The 21,837-nt window shown below is 40.1% G+C and overlaps 2 protein-coding genes across 14 annotated transcripts in view; both read right to left on the bottom strand.

Annotated features, from left to right (window-relative positions):
• The window catches only part of LOC119728692 (zinc finger protein 271-like), a 149,734-nt gene that overhangs the window by 103,765 nt on the left and 24,132 nt on the right, over positions 1 to 21,837 (bottom strand). For all 12 annotated transcript variants that reach the window (XM_038201024.1, XM_038201023.1, XM_038201026.1 and 9 more), the window contains 2 exons: positions 19,798 to 19,953; positions 17,576 to 17,691 (listed from right to left, as the gene is read on the bottom strand). In XM_038201024.1, the coding sequence (XP_038056952.1) occupies positions 17,576 to 17,691; positions 19,798 to 19,953 (272 nt within the window). The remainder of the gene's footprint in view (positions 1 to 17,575; positions 17,692 to 19,797; positions 19,954 to 21,837) is intronic.
• LOC119728694 lies at positions 991 to 4,084 on the bottom strand. 2 transcript variants are annotated; one of them, XM_038201028.1, is made up of 4 exons: positions 4,045 to 4,084; positions 3,047 to 3,291; positions 2,792 to 2,853; positions 991 to 2,377 (listed from the first exon to the last, which is right to left on the bottom strand). In XM_038201028.1, the coding sequence occupies exons 2-4, from the start codon at positions 3,249 to 3,251 to the stop codon at positions 2,243 to 2,245; spliced, it is 402 nt and encodes a 133-aa protein (XP_038056956.1). In that variant the 5' UTR covers positions 3,252 to 3,291; positions 4,045 to 4,084; the 3' UTR covers positions 991 to 2,242. The 2 variants fall into 2 exon arrangements, 1 of the variants encoding a protein (XP_038056956.1); XR_005271121.1 differs by lacking the exon at positions 4,045 to 4,084 and having other exon boundaries at positions 2,792 to 2,916; positions 3,047 to 4,027.

The following is a 21,837-nucleotide window of genomic DNA, read 5'->3' as shown; positions in this document are numbered from 1 at the left end:
CTTAAACCAAAGAACCTCAAGCATTACAGATACTTTTAAGCATATTTTATCCTGTTTATAGTGCAAAATGGTCTTCGAGGCAGCATATTTTATTTTAATTGAATCCAAGTAAAGTATTTTATCAAGTTTTATGTTGCTGAATGGAATAAGGAAGACATCTGTACGTCCCTACATTGAAATAAAAATGTTTATTTGGAACAAAAGCTAAATTACATTACATGTAGGCACTTCACACTAAGCTACCAGTACAGTGGTATGCCCTGGAACCCTCTCTCCACATCATGGTCTCTGATAGTGTGGCATTCCCATGGACCCTATATTCTGTGCTATCGTGCCATACATTAAGTTTTAGCAGACTCTCAGAATATGAGAGGTTTGTTCTGATGGCTCAGCATTAGTTTAAAAGAAACTAAACTACATAAGGACTTAAGAAGAAACAACAAATTCCTGATAGGGGATCAGTATGCACTGTAATAGTATCAGAATAATGTCAGATGAAATCCTTTATCTTGGAGTACCGGTACTTGCCATTGGAGATCCAAAATGCAAATATAAGTCAGACTTTTTAGTAGTTCTGATGCCTATTGGGAAGAAACATACTAACTATTATTAGACCGTGGGCCAGAAATCCTATCTCGCCTAGAAAATGAAGTCCGTTAAAAAATTTTGGTGGCAAGAAAAAAATGCTTGTTCTTTGTCAATTCGAGGGTACTGAATTCAATTCTTCCTGTTGCCGAGCTGTTAAGTGGCACGTTTAGTCACAATCCCCGTCCAAAGTTTGATCCCCCCCAAAAATCTATTAGGGGCTCCTAGCGACCGATGGCGGTATCCATCCCCTTAAAGTTCTCAGAAACGTCTACTCCGATTCAAATGCAGATCGTCACCCACTTAGAATAATTAATGATTATTAACTTTATAGACTTGTAGGTTCATATACAAGGTGGTTTCTTAATTACATGTACTTTAATTAATATGCAAAAACAATGTTCATATGCTCATATATGTTTTATTGCAATTGGCACAGAAGGCATACATGTAACTGACTTTTCCATATAAGGCATGACTGACCTTTTCTGTAATTGTATACGACTGCATTATATAACTAACCTTAAACAGTTGTTATATTGATGCCAAGGAAAAATATCATATTAATGGTTTTATTGTTGTGATCATTCAATATGAAATTATGCACAAAATAACGCTTTGGCCATATTCAGTGTTTTTTATGCCAATAAATAGTTTGTTCAAGGTATCACTGAAATTTTGCATGTGAGGCTGAAAGTATTGAATTACATGTACATTTATGTCATTAATCCAAAATGAGCTGTCTCCAAATTTAACATAATTACATAATTATGGTAATTAATTGTGCAATTTTGCAACAAATTGGATTATAACAGCACTAAGTTTTAATCTTAAATGTTTATGGAAGGAAAAACTATTTGGAGAAGACTGACTTATTTCATTTACCTAAAATAAAGTCCTTGATGCAAGCAATAAATGGTAATTAATTCTCAAACTATCAAAAAGTAACACTAAGTTGACCACAGTCAACACTTTGTACCACCCAATTTTTTTTGTTTCAAGATATCACCGAGTTTTCCATACCATATGAAGTTCAAAGACTTATTTGCAGATTACCAAATTATGTCATTTACCTAAAATAGAGTATTTGGTTCCAACAATGACCTAATTGGAAAGGTTTTATTTTGTGGTAATTAATTAATAAATAAGCAACAAATAAATCTTTGGCAATACTTAATATGTTCTTCTTAAAAAAAATTCTTCAAGGTATCCCTGAATTTGCCATTAACACAAAAATTAACTGTCTAGACCTGGAACTTCCATAATTCCAAATACATATATGTCATAATTATTGTAATAAAGTATGCAATTATGCAAGAATGGATTGTCAAGGCATTACATATATTGAGTTTTTCACTTAAGTGTGGAGCTGTTGCGCTCGTCTCAAGCATCAACTTGGGTCGACAGAAGGTGGAGCTGGAAGAACTATTTGTAGATGAGGAATTGTCATAAGCCTAAAAATATACTGTTGGAAACTGGAAATTTGCTGTAAAAAACAAACCAAAGAAATATTCTTCCTGAAAGACATGATGGCAAATCACGTTTCTGCTGTCTACACCATGCCAAAAAAAAGCTATGCATATTTACAAGTACATGTAGAATGAGCAAACACATAAATATGGCTGATGATGAATACTGGTATGTAAACTTTTCCGTACTACGATAAGTCCCTGTGTCTATTCATCGTCTTCAATGTCACTTTCTTCGTCATCGCTGGACAGGCATTCGATGTCTTCAGTAGTGGTGTTCTCACAATCACTGCAACGACACAAGTCTGTACACGGCAAGTCGCCTGCCACACAAGAACAAATTCGTGACTTGCAATGTCCCTTCTTGCATTTACAAGAAATGTTTCGGAGGATAGTTGCATGCATATTAAGTTATCCAATTTACATGAATATAATGTGATGGCATGCCCATTTATTTATTATTTTTTTAAGTATCCTAGTATTTTCTACAATTAAAGGCACTATATCCTACAATTAAGGGCACTATTACTGTGATCTGACTTTAGTCACACACTTAATAATATTCCATAAAATAGGAAAATATTATCACCTTGCACATTGACTAGCTGCCATTTTCTAAATCAACAGAAAATAATCCAAACGTCTAGCCACTTTTTATGATAAAGAAGGTTCTGCATTGATTTTTTTTTTTTGGGGGGGGGAGTAACACAACATTGGTGATAGCTTCAATGTCTTACCTTGATGTAATTCTTGTGGCATGATCTGTGATACCGGACTTCGATTGCCACCATGTCTTGACCTTAAATATCAAGAAGGATGGATTCATCATTGAGTAGTTCAGCAGCCTTGAGAAGTTGTCCACCTGAAAAATATAGTGAAAACAAAATCTGGTTCAAAGTGGTTTCAACAATTATGTGGAAATGTCTTTCCATTTATATGACATTATGGTGGTGTCACACTTTATATACATGTACATGTAATTATGACTGTACCTTTTTCATATTCGCACTTTGTGAGTGGCTCTTTTTTCCGCGGTCCATATGGCGGCTGGATCCATTTGCTCTTCTTGCATATGATGCACTCCACTGGTAGAGCATGCCTGGTCCTTTGCTCTTTCTCTCCTGTGCGTCTTCTCTTGCGGGGGATTACCACATCTCCTGCGCCATCACCTCCTTCACTAGTTGAGCTCTTTTCCATCCTCAGTTTTGCTCGCTTTATTTTTGATACATTGCAGAATCTGTTGAAATGAGAACGAGACAGATGAAATATTTGGCAATGAAATGGCTGATTGGATTTAAATAATAGAGATCCGAAAGTTTCAGTTAAAAGTATGTTTGTAATCAAATCATACTTCTTGTAGAAGTAGAATTAATTATTTTCCCTTCGTAATCGATATCCCTCATGTCCGTGGCTCTTCAAAGAAAAATACAGAATGTCCGAAAACCAACCTGTCTATAGTCTGGCTCTTACAGCCATGGATCCCAACATTGAGTATTACAAGAACCAGACAATGCTATAAAGACTAACAACAGAGGTTGACAATTACGTTACAGCTGCTGTAACGATAGCCGGTGTGAAACAAATAAGTGAAAGATTCCCAGATCTGGCCATCACTAATTTTTCCCTTCAGTGACCTATCAGCCATCAGAAAGTAAAATCAGTCTTAAAACTTAGCAGGGAAAATATTGAAGTATTTACTGAGAACACAATTCCAAATTTTAAGACCAGTTTCATATGTTCTGACTGTAAAGGGTGACAAGTGATGGCCAAATATGGTTATCTTACCCCCAAAATACTCAATCATTGTCAGATTGTCATGTTTGTCCAATCCTATTTTATTTTCAATGTAGGCCCTACTAATAGCAAACACAACCTATTTATTTGCTTTAAAAAATGACTTCAGTTACGTATTAAAATAGTATAAATAGCCCTACCCCCCAACTACGATGATAACAATTAACATTCGACATGTTTGGAATTGGAAACTTACATCTGGCAGTGGTACTAGCAATGCCGGTACGGTCATGACGGTGGTAGCCTAGCCCGACTGCGTCTGGCCGTACAGTACTATCGCAAGCTCTGTAGTACGGCCAGACGCTGAATGCTTCCAAAAAGACTGAATTTTTTTGGCCGCTGATGTAGCGATTTTGCTACATCTTTCGATCGCGATTATCTTTTCATCCAAGGCATAAATTTCCAAAGTTAAGGTTCTTAGTCGTAGAGCAACTCATACCTTTTCGAAAAAACGTTCTTTGGTCTCAATATTTTCATCCATCTGGCCACAAGACGAATTTCAGTCATCAGATTCCACAAATATCGTCCCCCATGCGATCCCCCATGCGATTTCAAAATGGCGGCCGCGCTGTAATGTATACAATATGCAGGCGCGCCCGCGCAAACTCATGAATATGCATAAAAAGTTTGTGACGTATGACCTCGTGTTTTTGGACGTACGGCCCCGCTGCACGCACGTCCAAAAACACGAGGTCATACGTCACAGACTTTTTATGCATATTCATGAGTTTGCGCGGGCGTGCCTGCATAATGCATACATTACAGCGCGGCCGCCATTTTGAAATCGCATGGGGGTATCGCATGGGGGACGATATTTGTGGAATCTGATGACTGAAATTCGTCTTGTGGCCAGATGGATGAAAATATTGAGACCAAAGAACGTTTTTTCGAAAAGGTATGAGTTGCTCTACGACTACGAACCTTAACTGTGGAAATTTGTGTCCTGGATGAAAAGATAATCGCGATCGAAAGATGTAGCAAAATCGCTACATCAGCGGCCAAAAAAATTCAGTCTTTTTGGAAGCATTCAGCGTCTGGCCGTACTACAGAGCTTGCGATAGTACTGTACGGCCAGACGCAGTCGGGCTAGTGGTAGCCGTACTCGGCCTTTGGTCGTTCGTTTTTCGCTATATCTTTGCTTTTTTGGGCAACTTCCCTCTCCTTTCCATCCAATTCTTGCCATTGCTGACAACAAGTTACAAACGTCTTCCAGCACGTCTCTGAAAATGGTGAAATTTAACCGCTTTCTTCGCCAACGTTGCAAACGCACGTCCTGCCGACGGGCGCCGCCATGTTCCTCCTGACATCCTCATCCCCGGGAAAATTAACGCAATTTTCTAAATCGGTTACGAAGCGCTGATTCGAGGTTGCAACATACCGCCCTCAATCGGCGTTCAAAAAAACATCGCCGACGCGACGGGAAAGTGGCAATTTTCTACCTTGATTTTCACATTAGTTTGCAGGGTTTTCTGCCGGCAACATCAAAAATATTAATCAGTGTCACAAAAGGAGTCCATTAGGAAAGAAAAAAAGTTGCCACCAAAAACTCCAAACGATTCTGCACGCTACGATTTCTGGCCCACGGTCTATATAGTTTAGTCAAAAAAAATCATGCCATAAGATTATCAGATGGGTTGGACGAACTGTAAAGTGAGTAACCATAACGTGAGTAACCATGTTTTTTGTGGATTGCAAAAAAATGGAATGGAGGATTTGTTGAACTCTTATTATGTGTGCGCCATGGCATTGTCTTTTATCCATTTAAAAGAAATGTCCACAGGTTGCCTGTATGAGGACACTTTTTGATCAAAGCATGTTGGCTTTTTATGCATGTGGAGTACTGTGGCCTCGTGGTTAAGGGCACTGATTCGTGGTCTGCGGATAAAGCTGCAGGTTGTGGGTTCGAGTCCTGGCGGGGTCATTGTGCGTGTGCCCTTGGGCAAGGCAGTTTGTCACTCATTGCTTCTCTTCACCCAGGAGTAAATGGGTATCTGTGAGGGCAGAGATGGTTATTGTGATTGAATTAGCTTCCTTGCGCCTAACAGGCTGCATCGAGCTGTACACTCCCCAGGGAGCTGAGATGGTATTTGGAATGTTTCATGTGCCCAATGAGCAGGGGTAATAATGATGTAGTGCCTTGAGCACCAGTCCTGGTGGATACGTGCGCTTTATAAATATCCACTATTATTATTATTATTATTATTATGTCCGAAAATGTAACGTGAGTAACCGATTTTGTGCGTCTTGTTTCATATATACATGTAAGACATTTTTCTGGATGTCATCTTTGGTGCTTAGGCAGGTCTAGGTCTACTCTATCTAACATGGGGATAACAGTTATTAAACCTTTTCAGTATGGTAATTACGGCCCAAGGAAACTCAAAAGTATATCAAAAACGTAACGTGAGTAACCTTGGAATTGCCCCATTGCAAATTTTGTGTCAACACATGATCCTAAGCTGATCATGAGCAGCCAATCAATTGCTGAGTTGGCAAACTTTTTCATGAATATGCATTACCAGGTGGTAGGCTATGCGTGTGTAAACACTGGCAATCTTGGACCTAGGACAAAAGGGTCAAAGCACAAACAATATGTCCACAATTGACCGAACGTCCACGATTGAAAATCGTGTACAATACCAATGAGAGCTGTTGCTAAAAAGTTAGAGTACATACAAAGGAATGAGGATTAGAATAATGGGGGGTCCACAATTGCCGGTGTTTACACAGATGTGTGTACGTGTTCTACATAGCCCCCGAGGACTGACACACAAAGGGAGAACAACAGATCCTTTCAGTCCTCGGTCGTTAGGTCTTTTGTTCAAAACGGTCCTCTGTAGTACATGTAGGTTTGTGTGCTTAGTCCATGAGAGAGTGATCAAGAATTTTCTAGGTCACTAAGTGCAATGTCCTTTTGTGAATTGGAACTTCACCTGTAGCTTTACACACACGCACACAGACACGTTTGTTTATGGTGTAAATCAAGGATTTTCTTTTGTTCCTCTTCCCTTTTTCTTTGTTTGTACCCTAACTTTTACGCAACAGCTCTCATTGGTTTTGTACACATTTTCCAACCGAGGAGTCCTCGATTCGGTTTCTGTCCTCGATTCATCGATGATGTTGCATGTGTTTCCTCGATTAACACCATAATCATGTCTGTACATGTTCAGCTTTTTAAACCGTGGACGAAAAATACCAGAGAACGAAAGAGAACAATATCCTCCACGATTCTCAGCATACGTCCGCAATTGGGGTCGTGTACAAAACCTATGGGAGTTTTCCTAAAAAGTTAAGAGTACAAACAAAAGAGGGGCAATAGGACGTCCACGATCGACTATGAACACATGATTGTGTGTGTGTGTTTGTGGATGGGTAAAGGCTTTTCTTGGACAAATGGCATCACACAATTGGCTGCCAGCCATCTTGCTTTGCTCTGATTTCTTTAGAGTGTGAGTGACATCACATCGTCTAAACAGCTGTTAGTAATTCTACATTTTTATTGGTCAATATTCACAAAGGGTAATGCATTATGCATGAAAATTTCTCTAACAAATCGGTAGATAAATGTGAAGAAAAACATAAGCATTCTCCACGAAATGGTAAAGGACCTTGCGGGTTCGCTGCTTGTGCTAGTCTTTTTATGTGCCAGTATCAAGGGTGCGTCGCGTGTCCGGGTAAGAGCGTGGGACTTGACTAAAGGCTAGCCTACCTCCACCCCATCACCTCCATTTAAAGAACACTTTTTTTAGGACCAAAAAAGTTAAGCAGTACTCCTTTTTGCCAAAGGTATTAAAGTCTAGTGCCTTTAATTGCATTGGTTTCCTGGATATCTATCATGAGCCATTATTCCTCCTGTTGGTTTAGGACACAATTCAGTTGACCTGACAAATGCACAGTTGGAGTTGCACCGAAAATACCTCTTTTTATCTAATCGGCTGGATTGCATTATCATTTTGAGTATATATATCCTTTGCTGTATAAACGATATATCTCCAGTCTTTGAGGAGTGTTTACATGTAAGTTGAATAAAAATGGAAAGTATTGGCCCTAAAACTGAATTCTGCTAAGTCAGGGACCTCATTCCAGCTGTACTGGCGAGTCCCCACGTCATGAGCCTAAAACTGGATATTTCAAGCTATCGGTACTGCCGAATTCAGTTGTGACATATGCGGTTTGGAAAAAAACAACGCTTTTGCCGAAACCTGTGGGCAGGTTTACGAGATAATCTTTACCTTCCAACACTCCTTTGACTGCCCAGCATGTTGAGCTGAAAATTTTCCCGAAATTTGGCGAGATTTGCTCAGAATCTGAGCCTTTCTGGACAAAATCTTCATTGATACTATCGCCGCGGAAGTCACCATCTTGCCTTTGCTAATTGTCTTCGTGAGTACGTGTGATGTCACATCATCCAAACATTATGTGAGTAATTCCACATTTTCATTGGTCAATATTGACAACATGTAATGCACTATATAATTTTTCTACCAAATCGGTACATAAATGTACAGAAAAACATTAGCGTTTTCCACGAGATGGTAAAGGCCCCTGTGGCTTTGCCACTCACACTGTTTTTTTCTTCCCGTCCCAGTAATCCGGATTGCTACGCGTTCGGTAGCCACGAGCGCTGTAATGCTTCTTTGTAGCATTTAGGAAAGGACAGAGACTTGTCTTTGACCTAACACGAACTGAGATTATTCATATGCTGGCGGCCATCTTTTCTTGCTCACATGAATGAGTGTTGAAATTCTTAAGGGGGCTATTCACATTAGTGTGATGTGCATGTAACATTCCCTCCTCTTTAAAGATTAATACAACACACACAAATTTAAAGATGTTGATTACAGTTCAAACAATTCAATCAATGGTTATGAATTTAGATTAATTGTCCTTTCTCTTGAATTACTTGATTTCAAAATTAAGAGTCCAAATGTTTTTGGGTGTTTTTTTTCTAGAGTCCACTTTAAGTTGTTTTGATTCCTTTAATTGTGGTGTATTAATTTGGTTTGTTGGTTTGCTTTGATTTCACTTTCTATTTTACTTTTGGTTTATAAAATCAAGCCTTTGGTTGTGCGAAGACACAGGAGGGCTAGGTTTGGGTCGTCTCCTGATTCGCGACACTTGGACAGGATTCTCTTCACAGTCTGGATGTGTCGTTCAATGAAACAGTGGCCTCTTGGGTAGTGGGGTGACGATGTCTGGATCCGAAAACCATACTGCTGTGCGAAGTCTCGGAATTGCAAAGAGGTGAATTGGGTTCCATTGTTGCAAATGATGACATCTGGAACACCTTGTTCTACAAACAGAACTCGCAACACTCTGGGGACTTTGCTGGCTGTTAGGTTCTCTAGTTTGCGAATGAAGGGGAATTTGGAATAGTAAGCTGCAATGATTAAGTACCAGGTCTTGTCATGGAAGAAGAGGTCTGCTCCAAGGGTGTGCCAAGGACGCGGTGGTACTTCTATTACCATCATGGGCTCACGCTGTTATGATCGCTGGTACTTCTGGCATGGCTGGCAAGCTGTTACAATGTTCTCCATATCTTTGTAAATTCCTGGCCAGTAGACGCTACATATCGCGCATAGTTTGCACTTCTCCATGCCCTGGTGGCCACTGTGGATCTGTTGCAGGATGTTGTGTCGCAGTGTGCTGGGAATTACCATTCTACTTCCGACAAGAACTATGCCGTCTTCTACTGCTACGTCGTCTCTGACTGACCAGTATGCTCGGATGGAGCGATGAATTTTCTTGATGCTGTCAGGCCAGCCATCTGCAATCTGCTGCTTGAGTAGTTGAAGGGTCAGGTCTGTTGCTGTTTCCTTCTGCACTTGCTCCAAATTTGTTGGTGTTACTCACGATGTTGTGTATGCGAACTCACATCTCTGGGATTTCGTGCTTCTCCAAGGGGGAAAGACATGAGAGGGCATCAGCAACAACCATCTCCTTGCCTGGTTGTAGCGTATCTCAAGTATATGCTTGTAGACACAAGAGGATTCGCTGTAGTCTCGGTGGGGCCTGCATCATGTTTTTCTTGTGGATATGCTGGATCCGGCGATGATCGCGCTCCATGATGAATTTTCTCCCGTAGAGGTATGTATGGAACTTCTCGCATCCATACAGCACTGCTAGTAGCTCTCGCTCTATGTTGGCATAGCGGGTTTCTGCTGGTGCCAAAGCTTTCGATGCAAATGTTATTGGGCGGTCATTCTGAACCAGGGTGGCACCCAGTTGTCTGGTTGATGCGTCCACCTGTAGTGTAACCAGTTGCTTCTGATCGTAATATGCCAGTGTGGTTTCTGAAGCAATCAGGGTTTTGATGGAGCTGAACACTTTCGTGTGTGATGGAGACCATTGGTACTCTACATCATCTCGGAGTAGTTCCCGTAGGGGTGCTGTGTGTTCTGCCAGTTTGGGGATGAATGGAGCCATGTAGTTTAGGAGACCCAGGAATGTGCGAAGCTGCTTTCTGTTCCCAGGGGGCTGCATCTCCTCAACTGCCCTGACTTTTTCGATCCCCTGCTGGAAGACGTCTTGGCTCATTTGCAGACCAAATGGCATTCGTAGAAACCTATATCGGCCAAATGGGGTATTGAACGTGGTGAGGTATGAGGACTCCTCGTCTAACTTCAAGTTCAAGTAGCCGTTCCTGGCATCGAGCTTGCTAAACATCTTAGCACCGGCGAGTTTTGGTGTGATCTCTTCAAGTGTAGGTACAGGGTAGTGATCTTTCTTTATCGCTCGATTCAAGTCCTTTGGGTCCAGGCATAAGTGTAGTCTACATTGTCTTTTTCTCGGATAACCAGCGAATTTACCCAGTCTGTAGGTGTGGAAACTTTCGCAATGACGACCACGGTTTCCATCTCATCTAACTGCCCCTTGAGTTTATCTCTGATCTCTAGGGGGACCTTGCGTGGGGGGTGGATGACTGGCTTGGCTTCTGGGTCAAGGGTGATGTGATATTTGAAGTCCTTGAAACACCCGACTGTGCCGTTGAAGCAGTCTGGGTACATTTCTAACATTTCGGCTTTGTTGCTGATCTTTGGCCTTTTGTGTAGTGGTGTACTGTTGGAGATGTATTTTGGAGACCGGTTGGTTGGCGGGGTTTCAGTTGGCACCACCGGTGGATCTGCAAATTGGACTTGTCGTCCTTTGTCAGCTTGTGACGTTGTTTGCTGTTGTTGGTCTGGACTGCTGCTGAGCTCAGGTCTGTTGATCTCCACTATAGGTTTTGTCTCCACAGCGCAGTGCAATGTTATCAGGTTCAGAGCTTGACATGCCTTTAGGCCAAGGATCGCTGGACCAACTGCACCAGTGACGTAGAAAATGCAGTTGTGCTTCGCATCATATTAAGTGCAGGGAATCTTCACTGTGCCTAGCTGATTAATCTTGGGTCCACCATATGCAGTGAGGGCCATATTGCTATTGCCGAGAGAACCGGGCATTGGGTTCCCATCATTGTCCAGTTTGTCAGGGTAAATGATGCGGAAGAGGTGCACTGGTAAGATGTTGCTCTGTGCTCCGGTGTCGACTTTACATCGCAGCATAATCGGTCACCTGCCTTTCTCACTGATGTGGAGCTTTGCGTAGACTTCATCTCTGGTGTCATCAGAGGAGCCAATACTGCTGACCTCAATGGTGCCTATGGTGAGGTATTCATCCTCAGAATCATCTTCCTTGAGATAGTGCACTCGTCTACGGGGAGACTTGGAACGGGGTCTGGATTTGGGGGACAGCCAGACTTGCACACTGATTTCCAGTGGTTGGCTTTTCCACACTTATGGCATGTGGAACCATAGGCAGGGCAGTTGCTCCGTGGCAGTAGATCATGTTTATTGCCACAGTTGTAGCAAGATCGTTGTTAGTGTTTCTTGCCAGTTTGTCTCGATTTGTATGCGTTGATAGTCTTTTCTGTTGTGGCACTGGCTGTGTGGGGGGTCTGGGTTGAGTCTGAGAGTGACTGCAGTTGATGTGTAGTTGCTTCATGGCTGCGTGCAACATCAATGGCATCATTGAGTGATCTCTCCCTATCAGCACCTTTTGCACATCCTTGTGGGCTGATACCCAGATTACATGTAGTTGATCAACCAGGTGGTCTTCCATCTCTTTGTCGTCACAGTATCTGCCTTTTGCTGCTATGGCTTTCATCTTAGAGACAAAATCATCTGTAGTTTCATTGGGACTCTGTCTCATGTCCTGTAGTTTGTATCGGTAGATGCGGTGGTTTGACCTGGGCTCCAAGTGCTGCTGGAAGCAGGACAGAAGCACGTCTGGTTTCTTTCTGTCCTCCTCATTGTCAAAGTTCCAACTATTGTATTTGTCCAGGCCTTGTTCGCCTACCCACAGCAACAGGTAACTTGCTCTTTCTTCCTCAGTAGCAGTTTTTAGTACACTTGAGAATGGAAGTTCGCAATTCTGTTTGAATCTTGCAAAGGTTGTGACAATATCTGTCGCCTCCCAGTCCATTTGGGGAGCTGAAACTGCTGAACTAAATGCCATTGTGCGTGTATATTACCGTGTATAGTAATAAATGAGCAACAGTTCAGTACAACTAATGTAGAGTGTTTGAATGACGACAACAACATGATGAGAAACTGGCACGAAAATGGCGCTATTATTCACTTTCTGAGTTGCTTTGGTACTCACAAAAGTCTTCAGTTTACCGCTGCCACCATGTAATGCTTCTTTGTAGCATTTAGGAAAGGACAGAGACTTGTCTTTGACTTAACACAAACTGAGTTTATTCAGATGCTGGCTGTCACAGTTGATGCCAAATTCCATCTTTTTCCCCTTATTTTCAAGTAATTCCTTTTCTTACTTTTACTTTCCTTTCCTTTTCTGTCGCGCAAGGTCAGGTAAGTATGGCTATTCGTTGATTTTTCTTGTGTTTTCACTTTCAGTGTTTGTGTATAATGGCGTACGTAGAGAACAATACCTACGTGCGCATACAATTGTATATAGCCTGTACGCTGAAAGATTCAGCGAACCATGTATATGAATATTTATAAGTTGATGAATAAAGCCGTAGAAACTTTTGGTTTTTTGCGTGTGTGTCTTAGTAAGTATTTGTAATGTAAATAAGTGCCGTAGTCATGTGAGGAAAGAGAAAGAGGAATCCCCGCAAAAGAAAATAACCCGAGAGGTTGGTCCGCAATTGCGATGCAATTTTGAGCGACATTTTCGCTGATTTGAGACCGGGATCGGTCGTGAGGGGCCAGAAGTCCAAGGGACCAAGACCCTATCTGACTTGTAAGTATGGTTGATTTCATTATTTTGGTGTATTTGGATTTTTATGACGAATTTTGCATTTATTTTGAAATGTATTGTCGGAAACCTGGCTTGAACAAAAGAATAGTCTGGTGACTAAGTTGCTTTGTGCTCATCACAATAAGATATTCGTTTTGCTAGAGATTAGCAGTGTAATTGTAATGTGTTTGCTCCTTAATTCTTAAAATGACGATAAGGAGAAGATGTGATTTATTCTGAGGCACTTTGTGATGCTAGATTCATTTTATGAGGATTTGCTCCACGAATGAGAGTGATAGCTTTCAATAAGTGTTTGTCTTTTGATACACATGTTTATGATAATTGGAGATACATTGTTATTATTTGCATTGTGTAACATTTATTTATTTGTAGACGGCACTTTAGCCGGAGCTAATGTGAGGCCAGCAACTACCGGTAGTATAGCTTATGAGACAAGACAGGTCCATAAAGCCCACATAGTCTGGTGCCGAGTGCACCACACAGCAGTCCAGGCTGTCTGATGGACACTCATCAGCCGTGAAGTACGCCGGACGTGGCCTCTGCTCATCTGTAACCGTCTACCAAGCTTGTGACGAGTAAGCGAGAGAGCCGACGCAAGGGGATCGCCGGACTCTAGACGAACGCCATAGAAGGCACAGACTAGTCTGGTGCAACAAAACCGCGGTGGGCCCATTTTAGTTAAAGTGCACATAATTATTCCGGAATATTTTATTGTTTATTTATTTATTGTTTAGTTAGTTAATGATATATGCACTTGAATTAAGCTAGCAATAGACTCTTAAGTTGTAGGTTTAATTCATTCATTACTGGTCGATTGAGTGATTTCCTAAGCACAATTTGTGGCTAAATCTGACGTTTATTTTATATACGCATTTATTTTGCATTTCCGTTTAATTCTTGATCATTCCTTTACCGAGTACATTTCATTGATTGGTTAATTTGTTTGAACCTTTGGCCTATAAGCTTTTAACAGAGGCCTGCAAGTAAATTCGCCAGGTTGACTAGATTTACAATATATAATTGTAAATATAATTGAATTAATTATTATTTTCTATTAATAAATTTTGTTCATATTTTTCTTGAAATTTATATCATTATTGTGATTGAATTCTTTCTGTCTTTTACAAGTGGTTTGGGGTCTCCAAACGGGACTCACTTAAATTGCTTTAGCCAGACGGGAGTGACACTGGCGGCCATCTTTTCTTGCTCACATGAATGAGTGTTGAAATTCTTGAGGGCAATATTCACATTAGTGTGGTGTGCATGTAACAAGCGCCTTACGGTAAAAGACACTGAATTTCATAGGACTCCAAAATTCATGCGACATTTGAAAAGAGTAAGTCAGTACACTTTGGATTAGGGCCCGATAGAACAAGACCAAAATTGTCTTCTCTACATGAAGATTATTCAGGGTTCTCAAAAAGTACAATCTTTGATTCCTTTTTTTGCGAAGAGCTTCTGTGTTTTTTGCCCAATCAAGTGTGTTAGTAACTGTGCTTCCCAGATATTTGTATTCTCTCAGCTGTTCAACCTCTTTGTCATGCAGAACGAGCGGTTCAGGTCGTTCTGCTTTCCTTCGAAAGTCGAATATCAGTTCTTTTGTTTTGGATACATTCAACTGAAGGTGATGAGCATCACACCACTCAGTGAATCTCCTCACAGCTGTGATGTAGTCATTTGTTTTCTCCGTTGTTAGGAAACCAGCAACTACCGTATTGTCTGCATATTTGATGATAGTGCATGTTTCATTTTCACCAACGCATTCACTTGTGTACAGGGAAAACAATGCGGGGGATAGAACGCACCCCTGTGGTGCACCTGTGCTAAGTACTTTGGTGCCAGACTTAATGGCTCCCATTCTTACTACCTGAGGTCTATCTAGCAGAAAGTTATGAATCCATAACACAATTTGGGGGTGAGCTTGCATTTCTATGAATTTGTTTGCAAGCAGGTGTGGTATTATGGTGTTGAATGCACTTGAAAAGTCTACAAACAGTGCCCTGACAAGGTTCTTACTTACATCCAAATGTTTATAAGTTCCGTGGAGAAAAGTTAACACTTCATCATCTACACCTCTGTTATTGCGGTAGGCAAATTGCAGTGGGTCAAGATGGTTCCCGACCTGACTCATGACCTGTTTCAGCACTAATTTTTCTAGGCACTTCATAACATTGCACGTTAAGGATATTGGCCTAAAGTCTTTGTACTCAACACATTTGCAACTTTTTGGTACAGGAATTACTGTTGAAGTTTTCCACGAAGTTGGTACAATGCCTTGATCAAGCGAATTCTGAAATAATTGTGTGTAAGCACATGCAAGCTGTTGTCTGCAAACTCTCAATACTCTGTTACATAATCTGTCCGGACCTGCAGCTTTATTCAGTGCAAGACTAGCAAATACTCTTCGTACATCATGCTCTGTTACACAAGGTTTAGTCTCATTGTTCTCTCATGCTTTAGTCTGTAGTGTAATCTTCATTCTCATGTCTGAAATCTTTATCATCAAATTGGCAGTAAAAATCATTTAATCACTCAACAAAGTCTTTCGTTGTCCCAATTGTTATGGTTTTCATTGGTCTTTTATATACTGTTAAGTCTTGCATTGTTTTCCAAGCTGACCTACTGTCATTAGCTCGAAAACCCTTTTCAATTCTGTTTTTCTGAACCTTCTTACATTGTACAATTTGTTTCTTTATCTTCTTTTGCAGATCCCTCCTTAATACATCGTTTCTTTGAGACACAGCATTTCTTTTTTTGCTTAATTAAATTCCTTAATTCAGTTGTAACCCATGTTTTGTTGTTAGGGAATACCTTGTTGAAGTCAAATAAATAATTACAATAATAACATGTGTGCATATATTTTGAGATGCATGCTATCGATGTTGAGTTTCGAGTTACACACAATGATCAATGCAATAGAAATATTTTGCCAACATACCTTGCAAACGCATGCTGATTTATCTTTTCTGGACATTGTGATAAACTCAACCAATAGATTACCAATTCTTCCAACCATACTCTTATTAAATTCCATGATTAAAATCTCGCACCGATGGGTCTCATCCCGGCAATAAGCGACCAATTGTGCTCTCGATCGTCACTGAAAAGTAGTCACAGTACACACAACCACACATCCACAAGGTGCACATGCACAAATGACACACCATTGAAAAATATTTTTTTCTGGTCCTCAAGTACTCCACTGCGCACATCGCATTGATGTCTATCAGATGCTTGACCGCATTGTTTATTAGACTTGTCACCAGTCCATCCACTATCGTAACATTTTGCCACAAGTTTTGGGCAAAAACGATACTTTACAAGTATTTTTTTTTTCGTTAGGTAGAAAATGGGAAATTCTTAATTTTTTAGTGGCAATTCCTATTTTCGTAATTTAACAAACAATTTGTAATAATTACAAAAAATTTGTAATAGTTGGCAGCTACGGAACATGGTTCAACCACTGTCGTGTTGACTTGCTCTACGCTTCTCCGTGGTTCGTCAGGTTGGCCTCTTGCGGCAATATCAATTGAAAAATCGTCATCAACTTCCCCATGGTTTTTCACAAAGAATTTTGTGAATGTCATTCTGAGATTTCATTGGAAGAAATCTCCTTTTTGTTTTTGGAAAATGTTCGCATTCTCCGATGTCTAAAGCAAATGGCAGTCTTGCGTGCACGCACGTGCACGAGAGCCGAATGAAAGCCACAAAAGACGTGCGGCCGTCCGATCCAATGTGGTCTGCAGTGCACTTGGCCATTGGTGGAATAACAAATAACAAATGTTCCTATTGGCTAACGCGATGTCAACAAAGACTTGCTTTCAGCAACCTAAAAGCATTTAATTAAAAAAACAAATTGTTAGGACACTTTGCTTCCATGATATCTCAATTTCAAACAAAAGTTTCATCAAAAATCGGTTTCTATGGCGTCCCTAGTCTGTGCGGCTGTGTAACTCGCGGTCAGCCAACAGAATTGCTTGTTGGACACAGACATTGCCGTGGGAATTTCCCCTGGCACGCAATACCGCGCTGCTTGCATACACGTGTGGGCTACGTACGGAGGAACATGAGATGTATGGACCAGACTTTCTGGACAGCGTTGCAATGACGATTAGTGACGAAGGACCCAAACGGTCTTTGTACAACGTACGTATTTATTTAAGTACTGGTACACGCAAACTGATGTTAGACCACGATGTTTTCTTTTGGATAATGCCAGAAAGTAAATATCACTTGCTGATAATTGCCTGTAAATTGTTCGGCGGTCGGCGATTTTGACCAATTTTTGATCGGAAGTCGGGGTATCGTAATATTTTTTTCCCAATCCCAATAACCAATCAAATTGTGTGGGGTCACATTTTATCGCTTTCAAAAATAGGGTTGGTATTTTTTTGTTTGGCCTAACGTGTACATACGTCAAATCATTATCAAACACATTTCTATGCAAATCAAATTCAAGACATTACCTTGTAGATGGGTGCATTATCAAGACGTAATGTCTCCAGTTTTGGTACTCTAGGAGCAATGAATGGTCCAAACTGAGTTCGTTGTTGGATGAGCTTACGAGCAAACACACCAACAACTGTAACAAAGAATGACAAATATGTCAAGCAAGTGGCAAGTATGTCAAATCTATTTGTATATGGTGTAATACCTAACCCCCAGAAATATGACTGGATGATGCTCACTGATAGCCCCACCATTTTACCCTGAGCCCACAGGGCATCCAGATCGTAAGCTACATGTACAGGCACAAATAATTATACATAGTTGTCTTATATACAAGCCTAGATAGATTACCTCTGAACATGATTTAAATCAAGTAATCAAAAACTTGTGAATACTTGTCATTTTTCAAAGAGAAGGCTGAGAACTTCCAACTAAATTGTGAATGCAACTGATCTGCAGGAAAACCAAACTAAGGCACTCCCTTCGCTGACACCTTATTAGCTAGGCCCGTAAGTAAACATTCTTTTATTAGTAAATTGTTCCTTTTTATAATAATGTTGTGCTGTAAATAATATATAGCGCCTTATACCAAAGGTGTCAAAGCGCTTACAATATTTATTACCCCTGTTCATCAGACCATGATACTACTTTTGCAGCAGCTCAATATCAGGGCATATGGCCCGTACCTTCGCAGGTACCCACCTACAGCTACATGTAGATGGAGCAATGCGTGACAAAGTGCCTTGCCCAACGACACACGCACCATTACCCCAGGCTGGACTTGAACCCACAACCTGCAGCTTAACCTGCAGACCACAAATCCAATGCCCTTAACCATGAGGCCAGAGCACTTCACAAGTCAATTTATAACATTTTGGTAATGGTTTTGATTTATCGAATGGCTGTCATTTTTTTTGCAAATATGCTAGTTTCTGAATACCCTTGCCAAGCTGCCAGTACATAATTTTATTACAAGTGTGCTACCGGAAGTTTCCTCTCCTGGGGTGGAATGGGGGGAGGGGGAAAGTAATTTTGATGAAACATGCATTGTAAATGTCATCTCCAAATTACATGTATGACAGGAGCCATATTCATGAAACTTTACTAACTTAGCAGCCAACTTAGGCCTTAGGATACTAAAATGTCTAGTAGTCCACTATGGAGTTGACAACTAAATTGTAATTCATGAAACCTTACTAAGAACCTTGCTAACTACATGTAGTTACATACTAGGAAAATTGAGTTGCATACCTGAGTAACTGGAATTGGGTGCTTTGGATGAAGTGGGCATGTATGGAATGTGATGACAACAGATACAATAGTGTGACAGGTGTATTAGGCAAATCCATGTAAACACTAACAAACAAAAAGAAGGATGCATGGTCAGCTATTCTCAGCCAACACCGTGCAAGGTTTCCAAGGTTGAAAGATCATTGGATGATTTAAAAATTAGATTATCCAAATTAAAATCCGAGTCAAGAGAATGCCTGTCAAGTATGAGAAAGTTCAAGAAGGCAACCGGAGGGGAAAGCCACCTAAAGAGCCAAGTCTGGCACAACAAAAAATGATACATGTAGTTGCTAACCAGTGACTTAGAGTTGCCCTGGATCAACACTAACTTTACATATATGTATGTAACTAGTGTTAGCAATGTTTCATGAATACCAATTAGTTACCAACTAGGTGTAGTAAACAACTATATGCCTTTTTAGTAACCACCTAGGCTTAGCAAGGTGTCATGAATATGGCCCCCGAGGATAGAATGGACAGAGAGTTTGACAATTTGAGGACAGCATACAAAGTTTTGTCAAAGGCAAACCAAAATGTTCATAAAACTTTGTAAAAAATATGCAAGAGGCCAGCTCTCATAAAGTTATTCAATTCTTTCCCCAAAAGGAATGTTTCAGCCATGGTATTTACCAGGTTCATCAGCAACCTGTTCAGCCCTTTTCCTTGTGGTTTAGGTGCATACTTGTTCAACATTTTTGCTTTGTAAAGTGTTTGGGCTGGGTATGTTTTTAAAATGACACATTTATGTTCACGGTGTACAGGAAGTTATTAATTGAGTAATTGGACCTAAAATACAACCAAATACCGACACATAGAATAATGGAATAAATGGCTTGTACAGTAAACATGTATTTGTCTAGGCATTCAACCGATATTGCTCACGATATGATATTACAAAGACTTGAACTCTATTCTGCAGCTCACACAAAATATTCTGTCACTCACTTACCTTGTTCGTTTGCAGTGTGCAGTTCTAGATCCTTGAGCATGAGATAGTGTGGTAAAGTAAGTCGAGCTCTTGTAGGAATACTCTTATCCCGAACCTTTAATAAGGGTCCATGTATTGGGCAATCCCCAAGATGGCTTTGACCACAATCTTCACACCCTGCAAGGCATCACAAAATACAAATAGTAAATATCCTTTTTGTGAAATTATACAGTATTCAATAAGTGGATTAACCAAACTGTATCCCATACAAAGGAACACATAGTCTAGATATTGGTACATGAAGTAGCTAGTAAGTATATCACAAGGCAACTGTGCACAAATAGCCTCGTTCAGGGCTTTGTGTTCTAACACAGTACATGTACAATGGATCTGATCAGAGCATGCAAATGATTTGGTTTGGTCTAGCTTTAAAATGTCTCTAGCTGCCCAGCCTCCTTAGACATGTTTGTGTACAGTTTGAAATTAAAAGGAAACCAACCGACACCATCAGAAGTTTGCATTTTGTTCATCAATATGTATTTAAAAATCTCAGGTGCAAGGGAGTTTTTGTGTTAATCTTGATTTATCAAGATGCACTCAGTGTGAGATGGTGCACTTGCAACAAACTTTGCAGGATTACTGCAATTTAGATCATCACGCAGTTTATTCTTGATAACTCATGAACTTTCTCAACCAAAAGCAATCCATTCCTTGCGACTGGTGGTGGCTCGAAACTTCTTGAAAAACCTGTTCACTTGACCATAGAGCCTGAAAATGCACCCCTAGTTATGTTAGTGGCGCGCTTCTGGACCCCTTGAGTAGGAAATTTAACGTGCAAAAATTCTAAAATCTGCACTTATTTTTCGTAAATGGATTTCTTAAGAAAATCACTTTCGAAAAAGGTGCCACGAAAAGGTGGACACGGTTTTAAAATGGAAAATGTACACAATCTGCAGAATTTTAAGCATCACAACCGCAAATTTTGAATCAAAATTTAAAGGGGACAAAAGGTTCATATTCTATGCCAAAAGAGCTTTTGAAGGGGTTTTATTATTAGTATCTCAATACGTTTTCACTTCTACCAAAGATACATGTAGGTGGACAAACTGTTATGATAACTACTGTAAATGAATTATCGAAATATATCCTTCGAGCGAGAGATTTCGTGATTAGTTTTTAATAAATGTTATGGTAGCAGAAGACAAACACCCTAATAATGTAAGGGGACTAAAAAGATTTTTTCGAATAGTGTACGGAATGTAGAAACTTCTGAATGCAAGGTATACAAATTGTTGCCATGTCCTTCTTTTGTAATGTGAGTAACCATTTAAATAACTTTAATATTGCTACACGTACATGTATATACCAACAGAACATTATTTTGTTGGCCTCATTTTTGTAGTTTAGTCACCTACATGTAAACTCAAAGAATCTTTCGTGAGAAAAATCCAGACTAAATGCTTTGACACTATAGAATAACAGCACATAATTAAGCGACGGAAGACACAACCCCCCTTTAAACATACCATAACATGAGTTACCATGGAATTACCCTACTTCTTGCATCAATGAAGGCAAAACCCAATGTACTTTAGAAGCCAACCGACACTGCGTTGTTAGCAACAGGGAAGGATCCACAAACAACTTACTCTGGTCCATCGACAACTATTTTAACCTCGATACCAATGATCAATGCTCACCCTAAGATCAATAAGAATGTTAGCTCTCATTATTATACTAAGGATAATTTAGAAAACTTAACACATGATTTGAATTAAGCCGACTGGTCCCCTGTATTTAATACCCTAGATCCTAATATTGCTTTTTACAATTTTACAAAAATATTTAATGAACATCACAACAAAAATGTCCCACTTAGAAATAAAAAGAAAAACAAAGCCAATCCTAAATCTCCCTGGGTAACAATATCCCTCCTGAAATCAATACAACTTAAAAATAGACTTTATCATAAATTCCTTTCTAAACGTAATGAAATAAATCATGCGAACTATATTAAATACAAAAATATTCTAACCAGTGTTTTACGAACAGCTAAGAAGA

This window comes from Patiria miniata, unplaced genomic scaffold (genome assembly GCF_015706575.1).
Source record: "Patiria miniata isolate m_02_andy unplaced genomic scaffold, ASM1570657v1 HiC_scaffold_20, whole genome shotgun sequence".
NCBI lineage: Eukaryota > Metazoa > Echinodermata > Asteroidea > Valvatida > Asterinidae > Patiria > Patiria miniata.
Note: the sequence above shows the minus strand (reverse complement) of the source record. Positions and strands in the feature narration are given on the sequence as shown.